General features: G+C 45.4%; 1 protein-coding gene across 4 annotated transcripts in view; it reads right to left on the reverse strand.

Annotated features, from left to right (window-relative positions):
- The window catches only part of ST6GALNAC3 (ST6 N-acetylgalactosaminide alpha-2,6-sialyltransferase 3), a 475,429-nt gene that overhangs the window by 291,978 nt on the left and 155,715 nt on the right, over positions 1-27,736 (reverse strand). For all 4 annotated transcript variants that reach the window (XM_033917256.1, XM_033917257.1, XM_033917259.1 and 1 more), the window contains one exon: positions 17,891-18,085. In XM_033917256.1, coding sequence (XP_033773147.1) covers positions 17,891-18,085 — 195 coding nt within the window. The remainder of the gene's footprint in view (positions 1-17,890; positions 18,086-27,736) is intronic.

Raw genomic sequence — 27,736 nt, forward strand, 5'->3', positions numbered from 1 at the left:
AGGTCAGAAGAAATCCCTGCTCAATGCTGCCCTGGCCCCTAGCAGTAGGGTTCCAAGGGTACACAAGGGGCAACTGAACACAGTTTTAAGGGATCGGGCTAGTTTGGGGAGGAGAGGAACTTCATTCCTTTAGACCAGGGATCTCGAAGTCCCTCCTCGAGGGCCGCAATCCAGTCGGGTTTTCAGGATTTCCCCAATGAATATGCATTGAAAGCAGTGCATGCACATAGATCTCATGCATATGCATTTGGGAAATCCTGAAAACCCAACTGGATTGCGGTCCTCGAGGAGGGACTTTGAGACCCCTGCGTTAGACCCAAACCTGGGAAAAGGGTTTGGTGGAACCTCCAATTTCATTTGATTGGGCTATTTAAGTTTTCTTCATCACTTTGGGAAGGCTCCTTTTTTTTTTAAGCTTGGAAAAAATAACTACAAACTACTATAGCTCTTGAGCTGTAGTTAATTTTTCAGGAAAAAAAAAAAAAAAAAGAGCCTCTAAAGCCTTTCTTGCCCACTCATTTTTGCATTTGGAGCTGTTTTGCATGATCCAGCATCTCATTAAGACCAAAAACAGAATAAAGCATCCGAACATCGACTTTTTTTTTTCATGTCCAGGTATTTTGTGCCATGATGCATGTACAGTGCAGTCTTATGAATTCACTTTGCATGTTATTACATCTAGCCTCATTATTATTTAACTTGTGCTGCACTAATATAAAAGAGATTTAGCTCTTTTCTTTACAGTAGTAGCTGCAAGGTGAATTATATACAGTAGGTATTTCCCTGTCCCTGGAGGGCTTACAATCTAATTTTGTGCTTTTGGCAATAGAAGGTTAAATGATTTGTGCATGCAGAGGACAGTTCTGTAACTGGGCACCTGCATTTTTGGGTTCACAGTCATTTGTGTGCGGGACAAAGCCGCGCCGACATTTGAGCCCAGACAATTGGGCGCAAGACTCCAGTGCGCCGCTGGAAAAGTTAATTTTAAAGAGCTCCGATGGGGGGGTGAAAGGGGGGAACCCCCCCCCAGTTTATTTAATAGTGTTTGCGCTGCCATTGAGGGGGGGTGTGGGGGGTTGGAACACCCCATTATAGAGGAAACAACTTTTTCCTGATTTTTTTAGGAAAAAGTTAAGTTTTCTGTATAATGTGGGGGGTTGTACCCCCATACCTCCCCACAACAGCAGCACGAACACTATTAAGTAAACTGGGGGGGTTTCCCCCCCCCCCCCATTGGAGCTCTTTAAAATTAACTTTTACAGTGGCGCGCTGGAGTCTTGCACGCAATTGTCTGGGCTGAAATGTGGGCGCAGCTTTGTCCGGCGCGCTTTTGTCCCGTCACCGCATTTTTGTGACCTTTGCTTATGTAAATATACAGAATGCTAACACCCGGTTAGTGTTCGGCCACCTGTTTTAGGAGCACCTAAACACAATTTTGTAACAGTGCATGTGAGTGGCATACCACATCAATGTAAGGGGGGATGCATATGGGTGGAACATGGGTGGAACTTAGACTTGTCTCACGCTGACATGCATGTATCTGTAAATGACAACAGAAAAAACCCTCACGGTCAATCCAGTCTGCCCAACAAGGTGACAAGGGCCTCACCCACCACTTTGTGTAGGTCACCCATGTTTAAATTCTGGTTGTGAAGTCACCATCATGCCAACTATATACATGGCGTATTGCTGACAGTGTTTCACTTACCGGTCAACATGTCTTCCTCTCCCTCCTAAGCTGCACAGTTCCCCGCACTTGCAGTATGTGACAATAAAGCGATCAACACACCGGAGTTGTCGAACCTTCACCTGTCTTTCGTCATGTGCAGGACATAGACCATACAAGTCTGTCCGTCATTGGCCTCCGTTCCCTCACGCTGGATTTGGCGACTCTTGTTGGTCTCTCATCACGTGTGGGACACAGACCGTCTGTCCATCATTGGGCTCCATTTCCCCATCTTCCATATTTACATTAGGCGTATTTCCGACTACATGAGCTTCCGATGAATACTAAAACCCGGATTATTTCCTGTCCTTGCCCCATTCCTGTAAGTTCTGCCTTAACCACTCAAGCCTCGGGCACTTTTGATTTTAAAGTGTTTGAGGCTTGTGCAGATGAGGACGGAGCTTGTGGGAATGGGGCAGGGACAGGAAAAGAACTCACAGGGACCGGAAAATGAGTTCCCGCGGGGATGAGGTAAAATTTGTCCCCACGTCATTCTCTAGTCTAAAGCACCTACCTAAAAGTGAGCTTACTTAGGGGACAGCAGATCATGGACGTGTTTTCGAGTTAGGTTCCTCTCTGCAAATTAGGCGCAGATATTTAGGTGAAGAAAACCCTGGCATAAATTAAGTATGTCTAAAGTTAGAACACCTAATGACGCCTAAGCCCACTTGTGCGATGTTAAGCATGATTCTACACATTGTACTTAACTTTTATAGACTTGCGCTAAGTGCCATACTAGTTGGCAATGACTTTTTAGACAGACTATATAGAATTGGGCCCTTATTACATGGCTAATGAATACGTAGATGGAATGAAATCCTATTATTAGTTCCCAACTCAAGCATAGATGGTTTCAACCTTTGGAAAAGGTGTGACTGAAGATGCTTATGTTTAAATATTTAAATGTTAAAAAGAGAGGAAAAAATAATCTCAGAAACCTCTAAAGTGCTTTCTTTTTAAAGATGTCTTCGATCCCTTAGTAGATAAGGACAGGTTGTTCACCCTCTCCAAGGTAGGGCGAACGAGAGGGCACTCTCTAAAGTTAAAAGGGGACAGATTCCGTACAAACGTAAGGAAGTTCTTCTACACCCAGAGAGTGGTAGAAAACTGGAACACTCTTCTGGAGGCTGTTATAGGGGAAAACACCCTCCAGGGATTCAAGACAAAGTTAGGCAAGTTCATGCTGAACCAGAACATACGTAGATAGGGCTAGTCTCAGTTAGGGTGCTGGTCTTTGACCAAGGGCCGCCGCGTGAGCGGACTGCTGGGCACGATGGACCACTGGTCTGACCCAACAGCGGCAATTCTTATGTTCTTGTGTTCCTAAATTCGATCTCTCTCCCGCAACACTGACACTTTAATCCTTTCTCCCCTTTCAACATGTCTTCCCCTCCCATTCGTGTTATCCCTATTTGTTTCCTTTCATATTAAAATGTAGTTCTCCCTTTTCCCATATGTTCCAGTAAGTGATTCGTATTTTTCGTTATGTTTTAAAAGCCTAAACATTACCCCTATTTTATTGTAAATTGCTTAGAATTCTATGTAAAGCAATCAAACAAATTTTTAACAAACTTAAAATTTGAAACTGGATTAAGGAATAAATCCGAGTCTGACTGTGTGTGTGAACTAGCCTAAGAAATAATAAAGTGTCGATCTACTTGTGTCAATCTCTCACATCTCACTATGACTTCTCTATATCACCATAGCAATCGTTATGACAAAACTTGTGTGTGATAATGTCAACTCAAGCATATTAATTGTACGGGATTGATGAGCCCATACTCAAAATATGATAATCTCAGCAATAACGTCAACTCAAGCATATTAATTGTACGGGATTGATGAGCCCATACTCAAAATATGATAATCTCAGCAATAACGTCAACTCAAGCATATTAATTGTACGGGATTGATGAGCCCATACTCAAAATATGATAATCTCAGCAATAACGTCAACTCAAGCATATTAATTGTACGGGATTGATGAGCCCATACTCAAAATATGATAATCTCAGCAATAACGTCAACTCAAGCATATTAATTGTACGGGATTGATGAGCCCATACTCAAAATATGATAATCTCAGCAATAACGTCAACTCAAGCATATTAATTGTACGGGATTGATGAGCCCATACTCAAAATATGATAATCTCAGCAATAACGTCAACTCAAGCATATTAATTGTACGGGATTGATGAGCCCATACTCAAAATATGATAATCTCAGCAATAACAAGAGAACCAAGAAATTTGTAGAATATGAAACTCTTCTTGAGAAACTGAGAACTTATCTTAGTGCAGTCACATCCCTATGGGACCCGTTTCGCCAAAAGGCTTCTTCTGGGGTTACTAAATTAACTGCTTTCTTTCAATATCAAAATATGACTGCTTCTCCCAGTGCTTGAAATACCCTATACACAGTGAGAAAAGATGTTTAATCCATTGCTTGATGCTGATAAAATATATATGGCCCCAGGCTGTCTGCCGCTGCATGTAACATGGTTCATGCCCCCTCAAAAATAGGTATATAAATGAATAAACCACAGCACTGCCAGGGCAGTGCACCCCCTTTTCCCCTGACATCTCCCCCCCACACACACACACACACACATCTGATTTCCCCCTCCCAACACCCTTCCTGACATCCAATTCCCCCCAATCCAATTTCCCTTCCCAAAACATCCCTCCAATCTGATCCATCACCCCTGTGATATCCTTCCCTCATGTCTAAATCCACCTAGACAAATTTTGTCCAACTAAATTTAGATGAATTTTCATCCACAGGTACTTTTTGACTGTAAATATGATTCAAGAAAAGATCATTAGCACCATTTGCTCAATAATTATCTCGTTAAATATCCACAAACTTGCTTCCTAAACTTCCCAGGGTTCTTTTTTGTCTGTAGAGCAACTTATTCAGCTTTTCTCTATATGTCACAAAATCAAAAATTCTTCTGCTACTGCGTTAGGGGCTCCTTTTACTAAGCCGCGTTAGCGGTTTTTAGCGCACGCAGCATTTTAGCACACGCGAAACCCGCGCTACGCGGCTAGAACTAACGCCAGCTCAATGCTGGCGTTAGCGTCTAGCGCGCGGGGCAATTTAGCCCGCGCTATTCCGCGTGTTAATGCCCTAACGCGGCTTAGTAAAAGGAGCCCTATATTCAGTTATTTTGAAGGCATGTGAAATCCTACATCATCTCACATGCCAAGTGGGCTCCTGCTGCACGTCCCATCAAAGCATATACAGCGAGATTGTAAATGAGCAGAAGAACACAGCGAATCATACTTCCACTCAAATTGCACATTTTATTGGATATTCTCAAATTGTACCTTTAATACAGCATAACATTAAGCTTCATGTTGATGAAGTGTTTTTAAGTAGTGTTCATGCTGTGAGCACTTAATTACATTCTGTTCAGAATTTTGCTTGAAACACTGCGTGTGGTTCTTGTTCACTTTTTTTTTTTCTCTCGACACGACCCTGTAGGATTTTTGAAAAATGAAATCTAGCTGATTAAATGATTACCTTCATTTGAAGAAATCGACTGATCAGCGCTTGAAAAAAAAAAAAAAAAAAAAAAATAGCCGCCAATCTCAAGACCCATAAATGACAGGGAAAAATGGAGAAAGGAAGGGAAAGTGATCCAAACCCGTAACCTTTGAGTGAGAGTGCATCAGGCGGGTTACTAGGTAGAGTTCTTTGGACTGGCTTTGTTAGATCCAGGTCTACCAGTCCAACCAGCATGTTAACCCACACTCTCTTTTTTTTTTTTTTTTACTTTATTTAGTTTTTAATGCCAACAAAAAGTGCAATACAATTTATATACAAATAATGATAATCAACCAAGCACTTATAATCAATCAGTATCTATTCAAAAGATAAAAATTCCCTCCCCCATCCATCATTACCATCAGGAATAATACCAAAACAAAAGATATACCCCCCTCTCGCATCCCCCCCTCCCCCGAATGTGTGGGTGAAAAACAACGGAAAATAAAGATAAAGATAAAGGACAACTATAGCAAATCTACAAAAGATGTTAATGGACCCCAAACTAATTTGAATATCTTATTATGCCTCAGCATGTCAGCATTCATTTTCTCATATTTATAAGTTAAACATAAACACCCACCAGAAAGGAAAACTATGGTGATCCCAATTCTTCCAATTGCAAGTTACCTTACACTCTGAACACACGTATTACAGTCAATAAAGCAATCCACACAGTTAGATATATTCCAAACTATGGGCTTATCTTGTTGGGTAGACAGCATGGACCATAGAGGTCTTTATCTGCCATCATCTACTATGTTACTCTGTAAATTGTGATGGGTTTACTCAAATTCACCCTTCAAATAAGTAGGACAATCTTTTAACAACCTCTCGTATACACCAGTAAATACAAATACAGTGGTGCCTCGCATAACGGACGCCTCGCACAGCGAACGCTGCGCACAACGAACTTTATGTCTTGATTCGTACAACGAACTTCGTTTCACACAACGAAGTCGCCCGAGCTGCATCCTTCCGCGCAGGCACTGCGCTTAACTGCCCTCTCTCCGCCTGGCTCCCTCTTGCCCCCCCCCCCCGACTCCCCGACACGATCGGGGCAAGAGGGAGCCCAAGCCCTCTTGCCCCCTCGACTCCCCGACACGATCGGGGCAAGAGGAAGCCCAAGCCCTCTTGCCCCCCCGACTCCCCGACACGATCGGGGCAAGAGGGAGCCCAAGCCCTCTTGCCCCCCCGACTCCCCGACACGATCGGGGCAAGAGGGAGCTCAAGCCCTCTTGCCCCCCCGACTCCCCGACACGATCGGGGCAAGAGGGAGCCCAAGCCCTCTTGCCCCCCCGACTCCCCGACACGATCGGGGCAAGAGGGAGCTCAAGCCCTCTTGCCCCCCCGACTCCCCGACACGATCGGGGCAAGAGGGAGCCCAAGCCCTCTTGCCCCCCCGACTCCCCGACACGATCGGGGCAAGAGGGAGCTCAAGCCCTCTTGCCCCCCCGACTCCCCGACACGATCGGGGCAAGAGGGAGCCCAAGCCCTCTTGCCCCCCCGACTCCCCGACACGATCGGGCCAGGAGGGAGCCCAAGTCCTCCTGGCCACGGCGACCCCCTAACCCCACCCTGCACTACATTACGGGCAGGAGGGATCCCAGGCCCTCCTGCCCTCGACGCAAACCCCCCCCCCCCCCAACGACCGCCCCCCCCCCCAAGAACCTCCGACCGCCCCCCAGCCGACCCGCGACCCCCCTGGCCGAGCCCCACGACACCCCCAACCCCCTTCCCCGTACCTTTCTGTAGTTGGCCGGACAGACGGGAGCCAAACACGCCTGTCCGGCAGGCAGCCAACGACGGAATGAGGCCGGATTGGCCCATCCGTCCCAAAGCTCCGCCTACTTGTGGGGCCTAAGGCGCCTGGGCCAATCAGAATAGGCCCGGGAGCCTTAGGTCCCTCCTGGGGGCGGGGCCTGAGGCACATGGGCCCAACCCGACCATGTGCCTCAGGCCCTGCCCCCAGGAGGGACCTAAGGCTCCCGGGTCTATTCTGATTGGCCCAGGCGCCTTAGGCCCCACCAGTAGGCGGAGCTTTGGGACGGATGGGCCAATCCGGCCTCATTCCGTCGTTGGCTGCCTGCCGGACAGGCGGGTTTGGCTCCCGTCTGTCCGGCCAACTACAGAAAGGTACGGGGAAGGGGGTTGGGGGTGTCGTGGGGGTCGGCCAGGGGGGTCGCGGGTCGGCTGGGGGGGCGGTCGGAGGTTCTTGGGGGGGGGCGGTCGTTGGGGGGAGGGGGGGTTTGCGTCGAGGGCAGGAGGGCCTGGGATCCCTCCTGCCCGTAATGTAGTGCAGGGTGGGGTTAGGGGGTCGCCGTGGCCAGGAGGACTTGGGCTCCCTCCTGGCCCGATATTGTCGGGGAGTTGGGGAATCGGCGGGGCAAGAGGGCTTGGGCTCCCTCTTGCCCCGATCGTGTCGGGGAGTCGGGGGGGCAAGAGGGCTTGGGCTCCCTCTTGCTCCGATCGTGTCGGGGAGTCGGGGGGGCAAGAGGGCTTGGGCTCCCTCTTGCCCCGATCGTGTCGGGGAGTCGGGGGGGCAAGAGGGCTTGGGCTCCCTCTTGCCCCGATCGTGTCGGGGAGTCGGGGGGCAAGAGGGCTTGGGCTCCCTCTTGCCCCGATCGTGTCGGGGAGTCGGGGGGCAAGAGGGCTTGGGCTCCCTCTTGCCCCGATCGTGTCGGGGAGTCGGGGGGGCAAGAGGGCTTGAGCTCCCTCTTGCCCCGATCGTGTCGGGGGTGCCAGGGACCACACGGAGTCACCCACCGTACCACCCGATTCGGGTAAGCGCAGGTATCGGTGGGTGGCTTATTTGCGGGGGGGTGCCTTATTTTACATTTTTTTCTAAAAAGGGGGGGCTGTCTTATTTGATGGCCCTGCCTTATCATCGGGGAAACACGGTAGAAAAAAAAATAAAATGAACAGTTAAGTCCCAGTTTTTGCCGCTGAGACTCTGCCCTCTCTCACTGTAAAATTAGACTCTACTTAGTCTGTCTTTAAATTTAAAAAATATGTGTTGTTTTAAAAAACAATTATGTTTTTAGATGTATCTAAATAAAAATAATAACCAAAAATTTATCTTTTTTTATGTCATCTTAGCATATTTTATGCTGCAGAACGAATTATTTTTTTTTACATGTATTCTTATGGGAAAACGCGTTTCACATAACGAACGTTTCGCATAACAAACTTGCTCCTGGAACCAATTAAGTTCGTTGTGTGAGGCACCACTGTACAAGTAATAAAAGGAAAACAGCAACAATTACACTCCTCAGTATTCTCCTCTCTAAGGCCAGGATTCTCAAAAACCCGCATTAAAAAGCGACGGTCTGTTAACGCAGCTGTTTTGATAGCGAATTTTAAAAAGCGAGGAAAGGGGGGGAGGGAGGTAGACTGTAACTTTTTGTATTGCACTTTCTAGTAAAATCTCTTTCTCAAAAAAATCATGCATGCAAATGAGATCGGTAGACAGCAGCGATGATTCGCTAAATTTGCATGTGCCCATCGCTGGAGATAGCAATGGGCTCATGTGCAGAAAAACCGTAACAAACCCTCCCCCCCAAAAAAAACACAACAGCGGGACAGATGCCCATACTCTCCCACTGCCCTAAAATCGCTGTTGCAATCCGACACCCCTCCCCCCCCCCCCCCGCAGTGGGAGAGATGCCCACACTTTCCCGCTGCCCTAAAATTCCAGCTGTGACCCCCACCAAAGCGGGAGAGATGTCCACTTTTCCCTCGCTGGTAAGTGATCCCCCTCCTCAGTCTCTGCCGCCTCCCTCCCCCTTACCTCAAAATAGATGATTTGGAGGGACGTGGACTCCCTCCTGCCAGCTGCCTGCGTCATCTAAAATAGGCCTTCCCCTCCCCGGTGCATCTTTGGATGCCCCGGGGAGAGCCCTGTGACTCTGATTGGACCAGTTTGTATAAGACCCATCCAATGGAAGGGGCCTTAAACAACTTAGGCCAATCAGAGCCTCAGGCCCCTCCCCAGATGTACCAGGAAGGGGTCTAAGGCTCTGATTGGCCTGGATGCCTAAGACCCCTCCTTATACAAACTGGGCCAGTAGGAGGTAGGACAGTGTTGGTAGCTGCCCAAAGGCAAGGAGGGAAAGGAAGATGATGAGACTGCTGCAAAAGAGGGTGAAGTAGAGGAGGGAAGCGGAGATGCTGGTTTCTGGGGGTAAGTAAAGAAAGGAAGGAGAGAGACTAGACTATGAAGGGAAGAGGAAATAAACTATAGTAGGGGGGGGTAGCCACTCCTGGGAGGAAGGCACACAGATATAGGTTTATATGGGACAATCAGATATTCTTGGGCAGATCCTGGATTTAGGACTAGAGCCATGGCAAAGCTGCTGTGGCTCTCTCATTCAGTTAATACTGTTCCAGAACTACTGACGCAACCAGAAGGATTATAGCTGAAAGTTGAACGCACCTCAAGGGGACTAAATATTTATCTAAAGACGACACTTTCACTTGGATTTCAGGTTAATCTCATGAGAAGAATCTTTTAAAACTTCATCAACTGTCATATTTATTATTTATTTTAAAATGTTATTTAAAATTTTCATCCTTTGTTTTTGGAGAACCATTTCTCTCTCCATGTTCAGGCTTTCATTTTGTCTCACTTACACACACACACCTTTTTTACAAAAATGCAGAAGCGTTTTTTAGTACAGGCTGATGTGCTGAATTGCTCTGTGCTAGTGCTGCCCGATTCAGGAAAAAATATTTCGATTCGATTCAGCCTATTGAATCGATTTTTTGATTCGATTCGATTTTCCTGCCCAATTGGGTTGTTGTTTTTTTGTTGTTTTTTTAACATCCTAGTGGGTTTATTTTATAGCCTCTTCACCCCCTTTGCACTCTCCTACCCACACTGGCGCTGTGATGTAAACAAAAAATACTTTTCTTTTCTCTGTTAAATCCTAGCTCACATTTGCAGTCTAATACCAGCTCTGGCAGGATACACATTTCTAATCTGACATATTGTAATCTCAAAACAAAAAGTATAATTATTTTTTTCTACCTTTTGTTGTCTGGTCATTATTCAAATCATGTTGGTCCCAGGCTCTGGTTGTCTTCTGATCAATGCCTCCTTCTTTCTCCATGCTAACCATCCATCTAATTATGTTTTTTGGATAGAACTGTCCTAGAGAGATAAAGTTTGTGGAGCTCAATTTTCCAAATCTTGGAGGAAGGAGCAGATGAGCTAGGCTAGGGATCTGACAACTAATTGAGAATCAGTGTGGGAAACCAGCATAAAGTTGAGGGTTGGCCTAGCCCTAGAACACACAGTAGTAGGCCCTAGCTTTGCACCAAGCTTCTTCCTGCCGCACACATAAATGAACTTTCTACTAAACTGCGATGAAATTATCATGCCCTGTCTTCTGCAACCACTTACAGAAGAGCAGATGTTAGAAAATGATAGACATATACCTTTTGGAGAAGTCAGATAACGGCCAAGCCCAAATCATCCCGAAAGAGGGAAGTGGTGGGCATAAGACAGATTTCTCAACTTTTTTTTTTTGTTTTAACATCTCCCCTTCTTCACCTTTGTGTAGAAACCGGGGTGCTCTGAGAAGTCTGACAGTTTGGAGCGCAGATGGGCAGGGTGGCCGCTTGACTTTTGTTGACAGCAGGACTGGAGTTTCTCCATTCGAGGAGGGGGGGAGACGGGACAGGAGATGCATTCTCTTAAAGGGTGAAGGGGCGGGCCGGCGTGAGTAAAGTTTGTGTCTCGTGCTCCTGGAAATCCTGGTTTTACCTTGTTCCTTCTACTGTATTGTTTGTGCATGAGATGTGAGACTGAAGTTGGCCGTAGCTACAAAAACATGGGCACGCTATCGCTTTCAGCTTATTAACTAACAATCACGGAGTCCATTTTGAGTCTGTCTGGGTCTCAGGAACTCTTCCCGTTTCTAAGCTCATCCCCACTTTCTCACCTTGATGGCCCCCCTTCACCACCATCATGGAGTACCTGACGACGTTCACTGGCAAGAGCGTCCGCGTGCTACGCGGTATGGCCAACAGACAATAGGGCGGGTTCCGCGAGGTCCACTTCCAGGAACTGCTACAGGAGAGCGCCCTGCATGGTGCAGATGCGGCCGAAAAAGCATTCGCAGTTCTACAGCTCTTTCTGCCTGGGGGGGGGGGGGGTTTAAAGGTGGTGGTGGTCATATAGGTACTGCTGGCAGGGCCTACGCTTGCTCTAGGTTCTGCTGCGATAGCCAGTTTTCATGCTGTTTGCACTGTAGAGTGGGAGGCCAGGGGAGAAGACACTGCAGCACTTCCCGACTGAACCTCCCCCTCACCCCCTAAAGCAGGAGCGGCGGCAGCCAGTAAGAGCCAGCGCTGTCACTCCTGCTTCAGAGGGCGAGGGGGAAGGGTCAGTCACCGAATCAGGAAGCCGATTTTTTTTAAACAAATCGATTCGAATCGGTTCACCCAAAGTGAATCGGTGAATCGATTCAAATCGGAAATCGGGCAGCACTACTCTGTGCTGCTCTCGCTGCTCATAGGAACTCTATGAGTGTTTGGAGCAGCACAGAGCATTCAGCGCACCAGCCTGTGCTGAAAATCACTTCCGCATTTTTGTAAAAAGTAGGGGGGGATAGACTGTAACTGCCTATACTTCTAGTAAAATCTCTTTCCAAACTTCAGATTCTTTAGAACAGTGCAACTAAATTGATTTTTTCAATTAAAAAGTTTGATAAGTCTTCTCCCTCTTTGATCCAGCTATACTGGTTACACCTTCAAGCATCTATTAGTTTAAAATTGGCTTGTTTGAAATGCAAAATCTTTAAAAGGATAAGTCTGGAATACTTAGCTAGACAGTTTTTATTTCCTAGTTATTCTAGAGCAGTGGTTCCCAAACCTGTCCTGGGGGACCCCCAGCCAGTCAGGTTTTCAAGATATCCCTAATGAATATGCATGAGAGAGATTTGCATACCTGTCACTTCCATTATATGCAAATCTCTCTCATGCATATTCATTAGGGATATCTTGAAAACCTGACTGGCTGGGGGTCCCCCAGGACAGGTTTGGGAACCACTGTTCTAGAGCATCCAGACCGAATGATTTCCTTCATTGGGGGGAGGGGTGTTATAAGCAAATATTGGTTAACTCTGTTTTCAGAAAACACAGTTTTAGAACTCATTGCCTGTTGAGCTGAGGATTTGCACTTTTTTTCTGAAAATCTTTGATGACCTATTTAATCTTTGAAGACTTATTTGTTCAAGAAATATTTGCTTGCCTAAAGTTTTCCATAGTTTAATACTAGGGCTGATATTCAGAGCAATTTAAACAGGCAGGAAGCTCTCCTGCCTGCTTAAATCACTTGCTGCCGCCTAGGTGGGGATATTCAGTGGCACTTAACCGCTGCAGAATATCCCCTCAGACCACCCAAGTAAAAAGTGAGCAAGTCAGAGTTGGCACTGGGGGCAGAGCTGGTGAGGAGCCCCAAGTTAAGTGAGTACAGGCTCTGAATATCAGACTAGCACCCACATAACTTTTTTTTTTTTTTTTTTTTTTTTTAGCAAAAAGCAGATATCTGGAGCCATGATCGCCCTCCCAACCTCCACCACCACCACCACCAAGTGAAAATGCATCCTTACATTTCTCCCTCCCTCTCCCCACCATAAGCTGCCTACCCCACCTAAGCTCCTGATACCCCTCCCAAACCCCTTCCCCCGATCATGGATCCTCTTTCCCTCCTCCTTCCTCCATCTCTCCTTTCCCTCTCCTCAAGGGTCTCCCCCTCCCCTCGTCCCGGGCTTATCTGTATCTCTGGTAGTCCAGCAACTTGGAAAATGGCTGCTGTGATTTCTCACAGCGACTCGCAGTATTTCTGTAGTACTGTAAGAGGTCAAGGTAGCCATTTTCCAAAGGCGTTACAAGGAGCAGGAGCAAGAGAGTTGCTCATGCTCCTGCCCCTTTCAAAGCCACTGGACCACCAGGGATGCAAGTAGGCCCTTGGGGGGTCCAGGCCTACCTGGACAGCTTGGAGGGCCCTCAAGGGGAGGGGAGGGAGGAAAGGATGAATGGATGGCAGGATGGTTTTTCCCACTAACAGGGCTGTGGGATGGAAAGAGGGGCCATGATTAGGGGTTTAGGAGGAGGTTTGGGGCTCCAAAGCTCTTTTTATTTAAAAAATTTGAAATAAAGTTATGCAATCAGCCCGATATTCATTCGGGGCCACTTAATTCCTATGCAGCCCCCAAGTGAATATCAACCTGGCCTACTTAAGCTCTTGGTGGCCACGCTGCCCAGATTTATGCACTGATATTCATTGTAGGTAAAGAATGACACGGAGACAAATTTTTCCCCATCCCCACAGAAACTCATTTTCCTGTCCCATCCCCGCAAGTTCTTTCCCTGTCCCTGCCCTGTTCCTGCAAGCTCCGCCCTCATCTGCACAAGCCTCAAACACTTTAAAATCATAACTGTTCGAGGCTTGTGTGGTTAAGGCAGAGTTTACACGAATGGGGCAGGGACAGCGACAGTGACAAAACTCATAAGGATGGGATGGGATTAAGTTCCTGCGAGGACAGGGACAAATTTATCCCTGTGTCATTCTCTAATTGTAGGTGCCTGCCAGACAAGGCTATGTTACTGTGGAGGAAGAAGCACATTTCTGATTCCCTACACGGTTGCACTCATTTGATAGTATCATAGCAACTGGTTCTCCTTCCAAATCCAATCAGTTCTATAGAAACATAGAAACATGATGGCAGATAAAGGCCAAATGGCCCATCTAGTCTGCCCATCCGCAGTAACCATTATCTCTTTCTCTCTCTGAGAGATCCCACGTGCCTATCCAAGGCCCTCTTGTCTTTGTTTCCACCACCTCTTCCGGGAGACTGTTCCATGCATCTACCACCCTTTCCATAAAAAAGTATTTCCTCAGATTACTCCAGAGCCTATCACCTCTTAATGTCATCCTATGCCCTCTCTTTCCAGAGCTTCCTTTCAAATGAAAGAGACTTGACTCATGCACATTTATATTACTTAGATATTTAAACGTCTCTATCATATCTCCCCTCTCCTGCCTTTCCTCCAAAGCATACATATTGAGATCTTTAAGTCTTTCCCTATCTGCCTTATTATGAAGACCTCACCATTTTAGTAACCTTCCTCTGGACCGACTCCATCCTTTTTATATCTTTTTGAAGGCGCGGCCTCCAGAATTGTGTACAATATTCTAAATGAGATTCTAAAGGAATGGTGTTTGTGGTGTAGCCTCCTGTGGATTCATAGTAGATTTTAGAGCATGTTGAAATAAATGGGGGGGGAAAAAAAACCCCAATGAATGCTTTGTTCATTTCTGTTCATTTGAATCTCATTTGGTAATTTTCATGTGCGGCTTATATTTTTTATTAGAGAATTGAATGTATTGGAAGCTTAATCTTTAAGAATATTTATCATATATACAATACTTACAGGGTTTCTGTAGATAATGAACGAAAAATATATTACATAGTACTGGCCTTAGAAAGCTTATAATTAAAATGATTGTTTTTTTGGTCCAGTTATTTAAAAGAGCAACTTAATGCACAGCAAGACAAATCGAATTGCTGTGGCATTAAAAACCTACAAGGAAAACAGCCTGGTTCCCAGTCTCTGACATTATCTGCTAGATTGCCGTAATCAAGCATGTAACATCGGAAAATACAGAAACCCTAATCAATGGTTATCGACTGAGTAATGTTGTTGGGGTTTTTTTCCTTTGAGTCTTCAGGCACTGTGCGTATGGTCTCTAACTGAGATGTTTCAATGGTTGCTATTTGGTGAACATACACAGAGACCCCTGTGTTGCAGAATCAGTGATTGAGAAGAAGGGTGCCAAAGGAGGAAGGCTTACGTAGTCCATATTGGGCTGTCAGTTCATTAAGAAAAAAGAGCAAAAGCAAGCAAAATAGCTAAAATGTGGGATTCATTCAAAAACATGCTTACAGTAGCACAATATACAAAAAGGTCAAATGCTTTTAGAAGAGCGTTGAAGAAACAGACTGGTTCACAAGTCTGGGCACTAGTCCAAGAAGAACGACAAGTGTCTGGCGAGATACAGGGGTAGATTTAGTAAATAGCATCTACAGCTAGGAGCCATGTTACAGGGCACACTAAACTGCCATTACAGAATATTAGTTTATTTATTTATTCATTCAATTTTCTATACCTTTCTTCCAGGAGAGCTCAGAATGGTTTACATTAATTTATTCAGGTACTCAAGCATTTTTCCTTCTAGTGTACCTGGGGCAATAGGGGGATTAAGTGACTTGCCCAGGGTCACAAGGTGCAGTGTGGGTTTGAACCTACAACCCCAGGGTGCTGAGGCTGTAGCTTTAACCACTGCACCACACTCTCCCGCATTATCATGGCTGGCATAAATGCTCAGGCTTACCTACTGGCATTTGGGTGCATGAATGCAAGTACAGTACTCCCCCGATATTCGCGGGGGTTCCGTTCCAGGAACCCCCGTGAATGTTGAAAAACAGCTTGATAGATTTAAGATAAGCTCGAAGACTTTCTTATTTCAAGATGCTTTCAACTGCTCATGAATTATTTCATTCTCATTCAACCAACCTCTTCTATGAAGCGATCCCATTCCTAATGTTTTATCCTCTCCTCCCATTTTCATTCAATCCTTTTTTTTTTCCCTCCCCTCTCTTTTTTCTTACCTATTATGTAACTTTCCCCCTCCCCTTCTCTTTTATCCTCACTCTCAAGTATGTCCTGTTTATGTTATTAATTGTACACCTCTACTACTTCTCTTTATTCCTATTTTTAATATTTTATTGTAAACCGGCTAGATACCAGATGATGGTCGGTATATTGAAAACTAATAAACTTGAAACTTAGCAGGGGAGACAGGAGAGAACAGCAGGAGAAGGCAGAAAGAGCGCCGGCGAGTGAAGGAAATCACTCGTGGTATGCTCCGACCGCCTTTTCCTGTACTAAAGTTGGGCATCACCAATCAGGAACTGCGTGTTAGAGCATACCGCAAGTGATTTCCTTCACTCGCCGGCGCTCCGGCTGCCCTCTCCTGCCCAGTCATTTGCGGTCGGAAAATACCGTGAATGACCGGGACCGCAAATTGCGGACCACAAATTCACGGGGGAGCACTGTATAGAATTCCTATGAGCGTCGGAGCAGTGTTGGAGCATTGTGTGCTCTGGCCTGCGGTAGAAACCTCTACCGCAGGTTAGTAAAAGGGGGCCTAAGTTAGCTGGTGAACTGTTGGCTATTACCACCCACTGGATAATTGCAGCCCTGCCCTTTACACTGCCACAAATCACATCTCATTTTAAAAGCAGAGGATTCCTATGAGTATCGGAGCAGTTACCATCGCTGCCGGCACAACTCACACTACACATTAGTAAAGGAGGGGGGGTAACTGCCTTAAACAAGCAAAGTCATCGGTTTACACTGCCTTGAAAAATGTCTTCATGCTTTTGTACAGTTTTCTCATTCTTCTGACTAGAAAATATATTTCAAAAATATAGTAAACTAGGAGTGTGCGCTGATTTTCACAAATGACATAGGGCTCCTTTTACTAAGGTACGCTAGTGTTTTTAGCGCACGCTGAAGATTAGCGTGTGCAAACTCCGTGCTAAATGGAAAATACTAACACAAGTTCCCCGGCATGCCCACAGCCGGTGGAACACACCCGCCCGCTGAACACCCCCGCCCGCCGGCTAGCTGGCCCACTGAACACCCGACCCGCGCTTAAAAATATGGCAGGAGGCATGCCCATTCCCTCCTCCCAGCGGATGCCCCCTCCCACTCCCCGTATCTTGCAAAGTTGGAAGCAATAGGGGTGCTCAGTCCCTCCTGCTCCTCCAGCCTCCTGCACAGCAATGACAGCCTTAGGCCACGCCCCGATGCATCATCTGATGCACGAGGAAGAGCCTAAGTCCCTGATTGGTTCAGGTGACTCAGGCTCCTCCCTTGGGAGGGGCCTAAGGCACCTGAGCCAATCAGGGACTTCCTTAGAGAGGGGGTCTAAGGAAGTTCCTGATTGCCTATTGACATCCCTCCTGCCATATTTTTAAGCGTGGGTTGGGTGTTCGGTGGGCCAGTAGGCGGGTGACCGGGGAGTGTTCGGCCGGCGTGCGTGTTCAGCCGGCCACGGGCGGGCAGGGAATCTGTTGGAAGGAGTGGGTGCATGGGTATTGGGCGGTCGGAGAAGGAGGGCGCCAATGGCAGGAGGGATCGGGCATCCCTCCTGCCATAAGTTTGGTGGGCAGGCAACAGAAGCCCTGACAGCAGTGACATGATGCTGCTTCTCCTGTCACTACTGTCAGGGCTCTGCCCCGACTCAATCACTCACTGAGCGATTGAATCAGGGAGTTTGCATGCAAATGATCTGCACCTCCATGCAAATCATTTGCATGCAAAAAAGACAGTGAATCAATCGCTGTTTTAAAATCATCCAGGAATTGGCCAATAGTGAATGAATTGCTATCTTTAGTGAATCTGGGCCTTAGTCCTTTGTATTTTGCTGCTGTCTCTCCGCAATAAAACAAAACAAAGAAAAGATAAGATGATAACTAAAGGCCATGATGAAACTTTGAGTTACACTTGTTTTGCAGTTATCCAAAAGCATTCTTACCTCATGTGTTCTAATATTTACATATCCAAAGTGAGTTCTGATTGACCCGTTCTGGGGATAGGAAAACGGCATCCACCTGGCGATGGGCTTGTCAAAACTGTTACGTTGTAGAGGAAGCTTCATTTCACTTATTAGCCGCAGAACCATCAGAAAGAAACATACTACTATGACGCCCACAACAACCAGGGATCTTCTCTGCAATTAAAATAAAACAAGTGAAATTGAGAGAGAGAAAAATGTTCATAAAAATTGCTGCTCAGTTAAACCCTACTGAATGACGATATTCATCGCTGGCTAGTACCGTTGAATATTGCCGCTAACCTGCCATCTCCTAACTGGTTATGTAAGGGACAGGTCGGGGGCGGAATGTGGGCGGAGCATCCAAGTAGCCGGTTAGCAACGATTTTCAGTCTGCTAACTGGCTAAGTAACCACATAAAGTTAAGATAGTGAAAAGACTGACCTAACTTTATACTCTGAAGTTAACTGGTCGCCAGTCTGAATATTGGCCGGTATCCAGTTAACTTGCAGATGACTGCTGATACCCAGACATTCAATGCCTAGGACTGAGCATGCTCTGAGACTGAATATTCGGGGTTAGTTCAGCCTACGACTGTGAGTGGCTCAGATGCTGCTTACTGCCACGGACTGAATTTCAGATGGTATTATTTCTATATTGTACATAACTGTAGTAAAGAAAGAAGCATCTAGCACTGGGGTATTTATATTCACTCCATGGTCCTCTGAACCCGGTGTCCCTTGAGAAGTGGTCAGGATATACAATATAGGCAAACAGAGAAACACAATAATGGTTTATAGAGCTAGAAATCGATAAACGAAGGAAGACGGGATAACAAATGACTGATGAGGTTAGGGTGAGGATAGTTTGAAAAAAATGGATCTTGATGCATGATACAAAAAAATGAACAGTGTAAGATTTTGGAACATGGGAGAGGATCCGGAGAGTTTGTTATAAAATTTAGGAGTCATGGAAACCCTTACAAGCCTGACCATGTCACATCTAGAAGAGCCAGATTTCAAAACTTGGTAGTGAGGTGAAGGAACAGGGTGGAAGAGAGGCAGATAATTAGGATATACAGGAGCTCATTATCAAAACTTAAACATGTCTAAAAACCCGCCTAAGTCGGCACTTGGATGACCTAAAAGACAGGTCGTCCAAGTGCCGATAATCAAACCAACTTTCTGGATGTGCTGCGGGACTTTTTATGCCTCTGAATGCTGCTATGCACCCAGAGCTGAAAGGGGCGTATCTGGAGGAGTATGTGGGCGGGATGGGGGCCGACCTAGACATAGTCGTCCTGCAGGGATAATCGAATGTTTTACTAGACATCCTGGACAAAACTTAAATGTTGTGAGTTAAGACGATGTAAAAACAGGTATAAATGCCAAAAAGGTATCCAAGTGACCAGATAACATTACATTAGTGACTTCTATTCCGCCTGTACCTTGCGGTTCTAAGCGGATTACATTGGAAGATAACTGGATATTTCCAGAAAACCACTACACAGACAAAGTAAAGACCACCGCATACTCCCCCAGTGTTCACTGACCCCCTCACATCCTCACAAAGATTAGAATAAAATAGTAGATACCTGTCTCCAGAACATCAGCACCTGGAATAGGAAAGCCTAGAAGAGCTGCACACAGGTGTCTTAAATAGCCTGGGGGGGCTAATGAACCACAGAGAGGAGGATCCAGGCCCATAAACCACTCTAACCACAACATTTAAGGTGGAACATGTGCGCCCACCATAATAAGAGATGTGAACACCTGAATATGTATACCTTAGAGCAGTGTTTCTCAAACTGTGTGCAAAAGCGCAGTGGTGTGCCCAAAGAGATTCCGGGTGTGCCATGATAGATTATAGAATCATACTTTAATTTAAAAAATTCCCTTCATAAGTATACACTAGAATAGATGACATGTGTATCTGTCAATGTTATGAGTATATGTGTGTAAGGATATATCAGCCCAGAAAAGCATCATTCTTTGACTTGATTGGTCCTTGAAAACTAATGGCAAATAATTTTATTTTTTATCCAGTAGTTATCCTAACTTGAACAATGAAGCAATCAAGGCTTTGTTGTTGTTTGGATCTTCTTATCTTAAGAACATAATAGCAGCCTTACCGAGTCAGACGAGAGGTCCATCTAACCCAATAGCCCATCCTCACAGTGGCCAATCCAGGTTATCAGTATCTGGCAAAAAGGCCAAAGAGTAGCAAAATTCCATGATGCCGATCTAGGGCAAGCAGTGGCTTCCCTCATGTCTTTCTCAATAACAGACTATGGACTTTTTCTCCAGGGACTTGTCCAAACCTTTTTTAAAACCAGTTACGCTATCCACTCTTACCACAACCTCTGGCAAAGTATTCCAGAGCTTAACTATTCTCTGATTGAAAAAAATATTTCCTCCTATTGGTTTTAAAAGTATTTCCCTGTAACTCCATTGAGAGTCCCATAGTCATTGTAATTTTTGACAGAGTGAAAAATTGATCCACTTGTACCCGTTCTACTCAACTCAGGATTTTGTAGACTTCAATCATATCTCCCCTCAGCCGTTTCTTTTCCAAGCTGAAGATCCCTAACCTTTTTAGCCTTTCCTCATACGAGAGGAGTTCCACCCCTTTTATCATCATGGTCGTTCTTCTTTGAACCTTTTCTAGTGCTGTCATATCTTTCTTCAGATAAGGAGACCAGAATTGAACACAATATTCCAGGTGAGGTCGCACCATTGAGCAATACAGAGGTATTATAACATTACATTGGTGCCAATACTTTTCAGTTCTAGGAGGTTTATAAAAGAATTGGCCTGGGCATTCCCAGGGAGATTACAAGGTTGATAGTTGGAAAATGCATTAGTATCTAGGAAGTTGGGAAGGTTTAGTTAGATCAATTGACAAAATTCTTGAATTTCTTAGTCTTGAAATTCTTAGTCTTGCCCCTTTTTTAAATAATTCCTAGCATCTTGTTTACTTTTTTGGTAGCCTCCACACATTGAGCAGAATGTTTCATCGTATTGTCTGCAATGACACCCAGATCTTTTTCTTGGGCGCTAATCCCCAAGATGGACTTTAGCATCTGGTAACTATGATTTGGGTTATTCTTCCCAATGTGCATCACTTTGCATTTGTCCACATTAAATTTCATCTGCCACTTGGGTGCCCAGGCTTCCAATTTCCTAAGGTCTGCCTGAAATTTTTCACAATCTGCATTCGTTTTAACAACTTTAAACAGTTTAGTGTCATCTGCAAATTTAATCACCTCACTCATTGCTCCAATTTCCAGATCTTTTATAAATAAATTAAATAACACCGGTCCCAGTTCAGTTCCAACTCCATCATTTACTCTCCTCCATTGAGAAAAATGACCATTTAACCCTAACCTCTGTTTTCTATCCAATAACCAATTCCTAATCCACAACTGAACTTTGCCACGTATTCCATGACTCTTTAATTTTCTCAGGAGCTTCTCATGAGGAACTTTGTCAAAAGCTTTCTGAAAATCTAGATACACTACATCAACCAGCTCACCTTTATCCACATGTATACTCACACCTTCAAAAAAGTCAAGCAAATTGGTGAGGCAAGATCTCCCTTGGCTGAGCCCATGCTGATTCTGTCCCATTAAATCATGTTTGTCTACATGTTCTACAATTTTATTTTTTTAAATTGTTTCTACCATTTTGCCTGGCACTGAAGTCAGGCTTACCGGTCTGTAATTTCCCGGATCTCCCCTGGAACCCTTTTTAAAAAGCAGCATATTGGCCACCCTCCAATCTTCAGGTACTACAGATGGTTTTAGCAACAGATTGCATATTACTAACAGCAGGCCAGCAATGTCATGTTTGAGTTCTTTTAGTACCCTGGGATGTATACCATCGGGTCTAGGTGATTTAACACATTTTAACTTATCAATTTGGCTTAGTTCATCTTCCAGATTCACCGAGATTTCTTTCAGTTTCTCCGCATCATCAGCTTTGAAAACCATTTCTGGTTCAGGTAGATCTCTTACATCTTCTACTGGAAATACTGAAGCAAAGAATTTATTCAGTCTCTCCACTATGGCCTTATCCTCCCCGAGTGCCCCTTATGCTCCTTGATCATCCAACAGTCCCACTGATTCCCTCATAGTGTCTGCTTCTGATGTACCTAAAAAAATTGTTATGAGTTTTTGCCTCTTTTCAAGTTTCTCTTCATATTCTTTCTTAGATTTCTTTATCTGTGCTTTGCATCTAACTTGGCAGTGCTTGTGTTTTTCCTTATTTTCTTCATTCAGATCCTATTTCCATTCTTTAAAATATTTTTTTGGCTCTAATAGCCTCTTTCACTTCACCTTTTAATTATGCCAGCTCTCGTGTCCTCTTCTGTCTACCTTCGTTAATACAAGGAATACATCTGGTCTGGGCTTTCACAATGGTATTTTTAAATAACATCCATGCCTGGTTTACAGTCCAAACCTTTGCAACTGATCCTTTTAGCTTCTTTTTAACCATTTTTCCTCATTTTATCATAGTTGCCCTTTTGAAAATTAAATGCAAATTTGGATTTTCAGCTCTGACAGAAATTAAATTGAAAAAATAGAATGACTGCAGATGGTGGATAATTAAATGTGTATTTGCTTGTCAACTATCGAGCCGTGTTTTGAATTAATTTGCATTCAAAAACAAGCACATCTAATGCATTAATTAGCAATTCTATTCTATCTACTTTAGTTTCACTATTGTTACAATTACCCATACATGGCTTAAGTACATAAGTAGTCGCCTCCGCCGGGGCAGACCAGAGGTCCATCCTGCCCAGCGGTCCGCTCACGCGGCGGCCCATCAGGCATATTGCCTGAGCAGCGGTCCCTGACTAATTTTATACCTACCTCTACACTTATCTCTAAACCTTCCACTGTTCTTATCTGTACCCCTCAATCCCTTTGTCCTCCAGGAACCTATCCAGGTCTTCCTTGAAACCCTGTACTGTGCTATTTCCTATCACGGCCTCCGGAAGGGTGTTCCATGTGTCCACCACCCTCTGTGTGAAAAAGAATTTCCTTGCGTTTGTTCTAAACCTGTCCCCCTTCAATTTCATCGAGTGACCCCTTGTTCTTGTGGTTTCTTTCAAATTGAAAAATCTGTCCTTGTCAACCTTTTCGATGCCCCTCAGGATCTTGAAGGTCTCTATCATATCTCCTCTGAGTCTCTGCTTTTCCAGGGAGAACAGCCCCAGCTTCTTCAGTCTGTCAGTGTATGTAAGGTTTTCCATACCCTTAATCAGTTTAGTTGCTCTTCTCTGGACTCCCTCAAGCATTGCCATGTCCTTTTTGAGGTACGGTGACCAGTACTGTACACAGTATTCCAGATGCGGGCGCACCATAGCCCGGTACAGTGGCAGGATGACTTCCTTCGTTCTGGTCGAGATACCCTTCTTAATGATACCTAACATTTGGTTTGCTTTCCTCGAGGCTGTGGCGCACTGTGCCGACGCCTTCAATGTCGTGTCTACCATCACTCCCAGGTCTCTTTCCAGCTTACTGACCCCTAGCATTGATCCCCCCATTTTGTAAGTGAACATCGGGTTCCTTCTCTCTATATGCATGACCTTGCATTTCCCTACGTTGAAGCTCATTTGCCACTTTTTCGCCCATTTTTCCAGTGTCGTAAGATCCCTTTGGAGATCCTCGCAATCTACCGTGGTTTCAACCTTGCTGAATAGTTTGGTGTCATCTGCGAATTTGATGACCTCACATTTTGTTCCCGCCTCCAGGTCATCAATGAATATGTTAAACAGGAGCGGTCCCAGCACTGACCCTTGAGGAACCCCGCTCGTGACCCCTTGCCAATCCGAGTAGTGGCCCTTTACACCAACCCTCTGCTTCCTGTCTGCCAGCCAGTTTTTGATCCATCGGTGGACCTCCCCTCGCACCCCGTAATTCCATAGCTTCCTAAGCAACCGCTCATGTGGTACCTTATCGAAGGCTTTCTGGAAGTCTAGGTATATTATGTCTATGGGTTCACCTTTGTCCACCTGGCTATTTACCCCCTCAAAGAAGTACAACAAGTTTGTGAGGCACAACCTACCCTTGCAGAACCCATGCTGTCTCGACCTTAGCTGTCCATTTTTTTCAATATGATCACAGATGCTGTCCTTAATCAGCGCCTCCATCATCTTTCCCGGGACCGATGTGAGGCTCACCGGCCTATAGTTTCCCGGGTTGCCCCTTGAACCCTTCTTGAAGATGGGCGTGACATTAGCTATTTTCCAGTCCTCCGGGATCTCTCCAGTTTTTAGGGATAGGTTGCATATTTGCTGAAGTGTCTCTGCTATTTCATTCCTTAATTCCTTGAGCACCCTTGGGTGAATGCCGTCCGGACCTGGCGACTTGTCGCTCTTTAGCTTGTCTATCTGCCTGAGGACATCCTCCTGGCTCACCTCTAGTTGGACCAGCTTGCTATCTTGATCTCCATTTTCTATTTCCTTTGGTTCCGGAATGTTGGATGTGTCCTCCCTCGTGAAGACCGACGTAAAGAAGTCATTTAACTTGTCAGATTTCTTTTTCCTCCCTCACTACTCCCTTTCTATCCCCATCATCCAAGGGCCCCACTTCCTCCCTCGCTGGTTGCTTTCCCTTTACGTACCTGAAGAATGATTTGAAATTTTTTGCCTCTCCCGCTAGTCTCTCTTCATATTCTGTCTTTGCTCTCCTAACCACTTGGTGGCACTCCTTCTGGCTTTCCTTGTGTTCCTTTTGGTTGGCCTGCGTTTGGTCCTGTTTCCATTTTTTGAACGATACTTTCTTGTCACTGATCGCCTTTTTTACAGCAGTCGTTATCCATGCTGGGTTCTTTATTCGATTTTTCTTGCACTCTTTTCTGAACCTGGGGACGTACAGGTTCTGTGCTTCGTGCACCGTACGCTTGAGCAGGGTCCAGGCGCTTTCTACGGCTTAAAGAGTAACAGAGTAGACACCGAAGAAGGAGTGGAAAATATGAAAAAGGATATGCTAAAGTTAGAGGAATGGTCTAATGTCTGGCAACTAAAATTCAATGCAAAGAAATGCAGAGTAATGCATTTGGGGATTAATAATCGGAAGGAACCATATATGCTGGGAGGAGAGAAGCTCTTCAATCTCTCCCTTAGTACAGGTAACATCCCGTTGGACTGGAAAATGGCTAACGTCATTCCACTTCATAAAAAAGGCTCCAAGATGGAGACAGCAAACTACAGACCAGTGAGTCTCACATCAATAGTGAGCAAACTAATGGAAACTCTAATCAAACGCCAATTGGATACAATCATGAACGAGGAGAATCTACGGGATCCCCGTCAACATGGATTTACTAAGGGGAGATCCTGCCAATCCAACCTGATCGGCTTCTTTGACTGGGTGATGAGAAAGCTGGATGTTGGGGAGTCCCTAGACATCGTATACCTGGACTTCAGCAAAGCATTCGATAGCGTACCACACCGCAGGTTGCTGAGCAAGATGAGTTCTATAGGATTGGGCGACACGTTGACGAAATGGATTGGGAACTGGCTTGAGGGTAGGCTTCAGAGGGTAGTGGTGAATGGCACCCCCTCCGAAACGACGGAGGTGATCAGTGGAGTGCCACAGGGCTCCGTCCTGGGCCCGATCCTGTTCAACATCTACATAAGAGACTTGGCAGAAGGGCTCCGAGGTAAAATAACATTATTCGCTGATGACGCCAAACTAAGCAATGTAGTGGCCAAGAGTACAACAGACAAAAATTCAATGCCCGACAACATGATGCACGACCTACTACTACTGAAGCGCTGGTCTAAGTCCTGGCAACTCAGCTTCAATGCCAAGAAATGCAAAGTCATGCACCTGGGCAGCCAAAATCCATGCAAGACTTACACCCTAAATGGCGAGATCCTAACAAGAACTGAAGCAGAACGTGACCTAGGGGTGATCGTCAGTGAGGACATGAAGGCTGCCAATCAAGTGGAGCAAGCTTCCTCCAAAGCAAGGCAAATCATAGGTTGCATACGCAGGAGTTTCGTCAGCCGTAAGCCTGAAGTCATTATGCCATTGTATAGATCCATGGTGAGACCACACCTGGAGTACTATGTGCAATTTTGGAGGCCGCATTACCGAAAAGATGTGCTGAGACTGGAGTCGGTCCAGAGAATGGCCACCCGGATGATCGCGGGTCTCAAGGATCTCCCGTACGAGGAAAGGTTGGATAAGTTACAGCTCTACTCACTCAAGGAACGCAGAGAGAGGGGAGACATGATCGAGACGTTCAAGTATTTCACGGGTCGCATCGAAGTGGAAGAGGATATCTTCCTTCTCAAGGGTCCCACGGCAACCAGGGGGCACCCGTGGAAAATCAGGGGAGGGAAACTGCACAGTGACACCAGGAAATTCTTTTTCACTGAAAGAGTGGTTGACCGCTGGAATAATCTTCCATTTCAGGTCACTGAGGCCAGCAGCGTGCCTGATTTTAAGGCCAAATGGAATAGACACGTGGGATCTATTCACTGAGTTAGGTGGGGAAGGGTCATTGCGGTTGGCAGACTAGATGGGCCGTGGCCCTTATCTGCCGTCTATTTCTATGTTTCTATGATATGCACAGACGGGGAGAGGGACCTTGGGGTGATAGTGTCCGAAGATCTAAAGGCGAAAAAACAGTGTGACAAGACAGTGGCTGCTGCCAGAAGGATGCTGGGCTGTATAAAGAGAGGCATAACCAGTAGAAGGAAGAAGGTGTTGATGCCCCTGTACTGGTCATTGGTAAGGCCCCACTTGGGAGTATTGTGTTCAGTTTTGGAGACCATATCTGGCGAAGGACGTAAGAAGACTTGAAACGGTCCAGAGGAGGGCGACGAAAATGATAGGAGGCTTGCACCAGAAGACATATGAGGAGAGACTGGAAGCCCTGAATATGTATATCCTAGAGGAAAGGAGAGACAGGGGAGATATGATTCAGACATTCAAATACTTGAAAGGCATTAACGTAGAACAAAATCTTTTCCAGCAAAAGGAAAATGGTAAAACCAGAGGACATAATTTGAGGTTGAGGGGTGGTAGATTCAAAGGCAATGTTAGGAAATTCTACTTTATGGAGAGGGTGGTGGATGCCTGGAATGCGCTCCCAAGAGAGGTGGTGGAGAGTAAAACTGACTGAGTTCAAAGAAGCGTGGGATGAACACAGAGGATCTAGAATCAGAAAATAATATTAAAAATTGAACTAAGGCCAGACTTGCATGGTCTGTGTCTGTATATGGCCAATTCGTGGAGGATGGGCTGGGGTGGCCATTTGGTCTGTGTCTGTATATGGCCATTTGGTGGAGGATGGGCTGGGGAGGGCTTCAATGGCTGGGAGGGTGTAGATGGGCTGGAGTAGGTTTTAACTGAGATTTCGGCAGTAGGAACCCAAGCACAGTACTGGGTAGAGCTTTGGATTCTTACCCAGAAATAGCTAAGAAGAAAAAATTTTAAAAAATTAAATTGAATCAGGTTGGGCAGACTGGATGGACCATTCGGGTCTTTATCTGCCGTCATCTACTATGTTACTATGTTAAAGAACTTTTAAAAAAAATAATTAAATGCTTTTGTTGGTATTGCAATTTTATAATTTCAATTATAATGTGCTGCGAAAAACATTTGCTTCGTTTAGTGTGCCACGAAAAATATTTGCTTTATTTAGTGTGCCAGAACTGAAAAGGTTCGAGAGGCACTGCCTTAGAGGAAAGGAAGGGCAGGGAAGATGTTTAAATACAGTACTTGAAAAGTATTAATATAGAAACAAATCTTCAGAGACAGGAAAGTAGTAGAACTTGCAGACATAAAATGATGCTACAAGGAGGCTA

The sequence above is a fragment of the Geotrypetes seraphini genome, chromosome 12 (assembly GCF_902459505.1).
Source record: "Geotrypetes seraphini chromosome 12, aGeoSer1.1, whole genome shotgun sequence".
NCBI classification, from domain to species: Eukaryota; Metazoa; Chordata; class Amphibia; order Gymnophiona; family Dermophiidae; genus Geotrypetes; species Geotrypetes seraphini.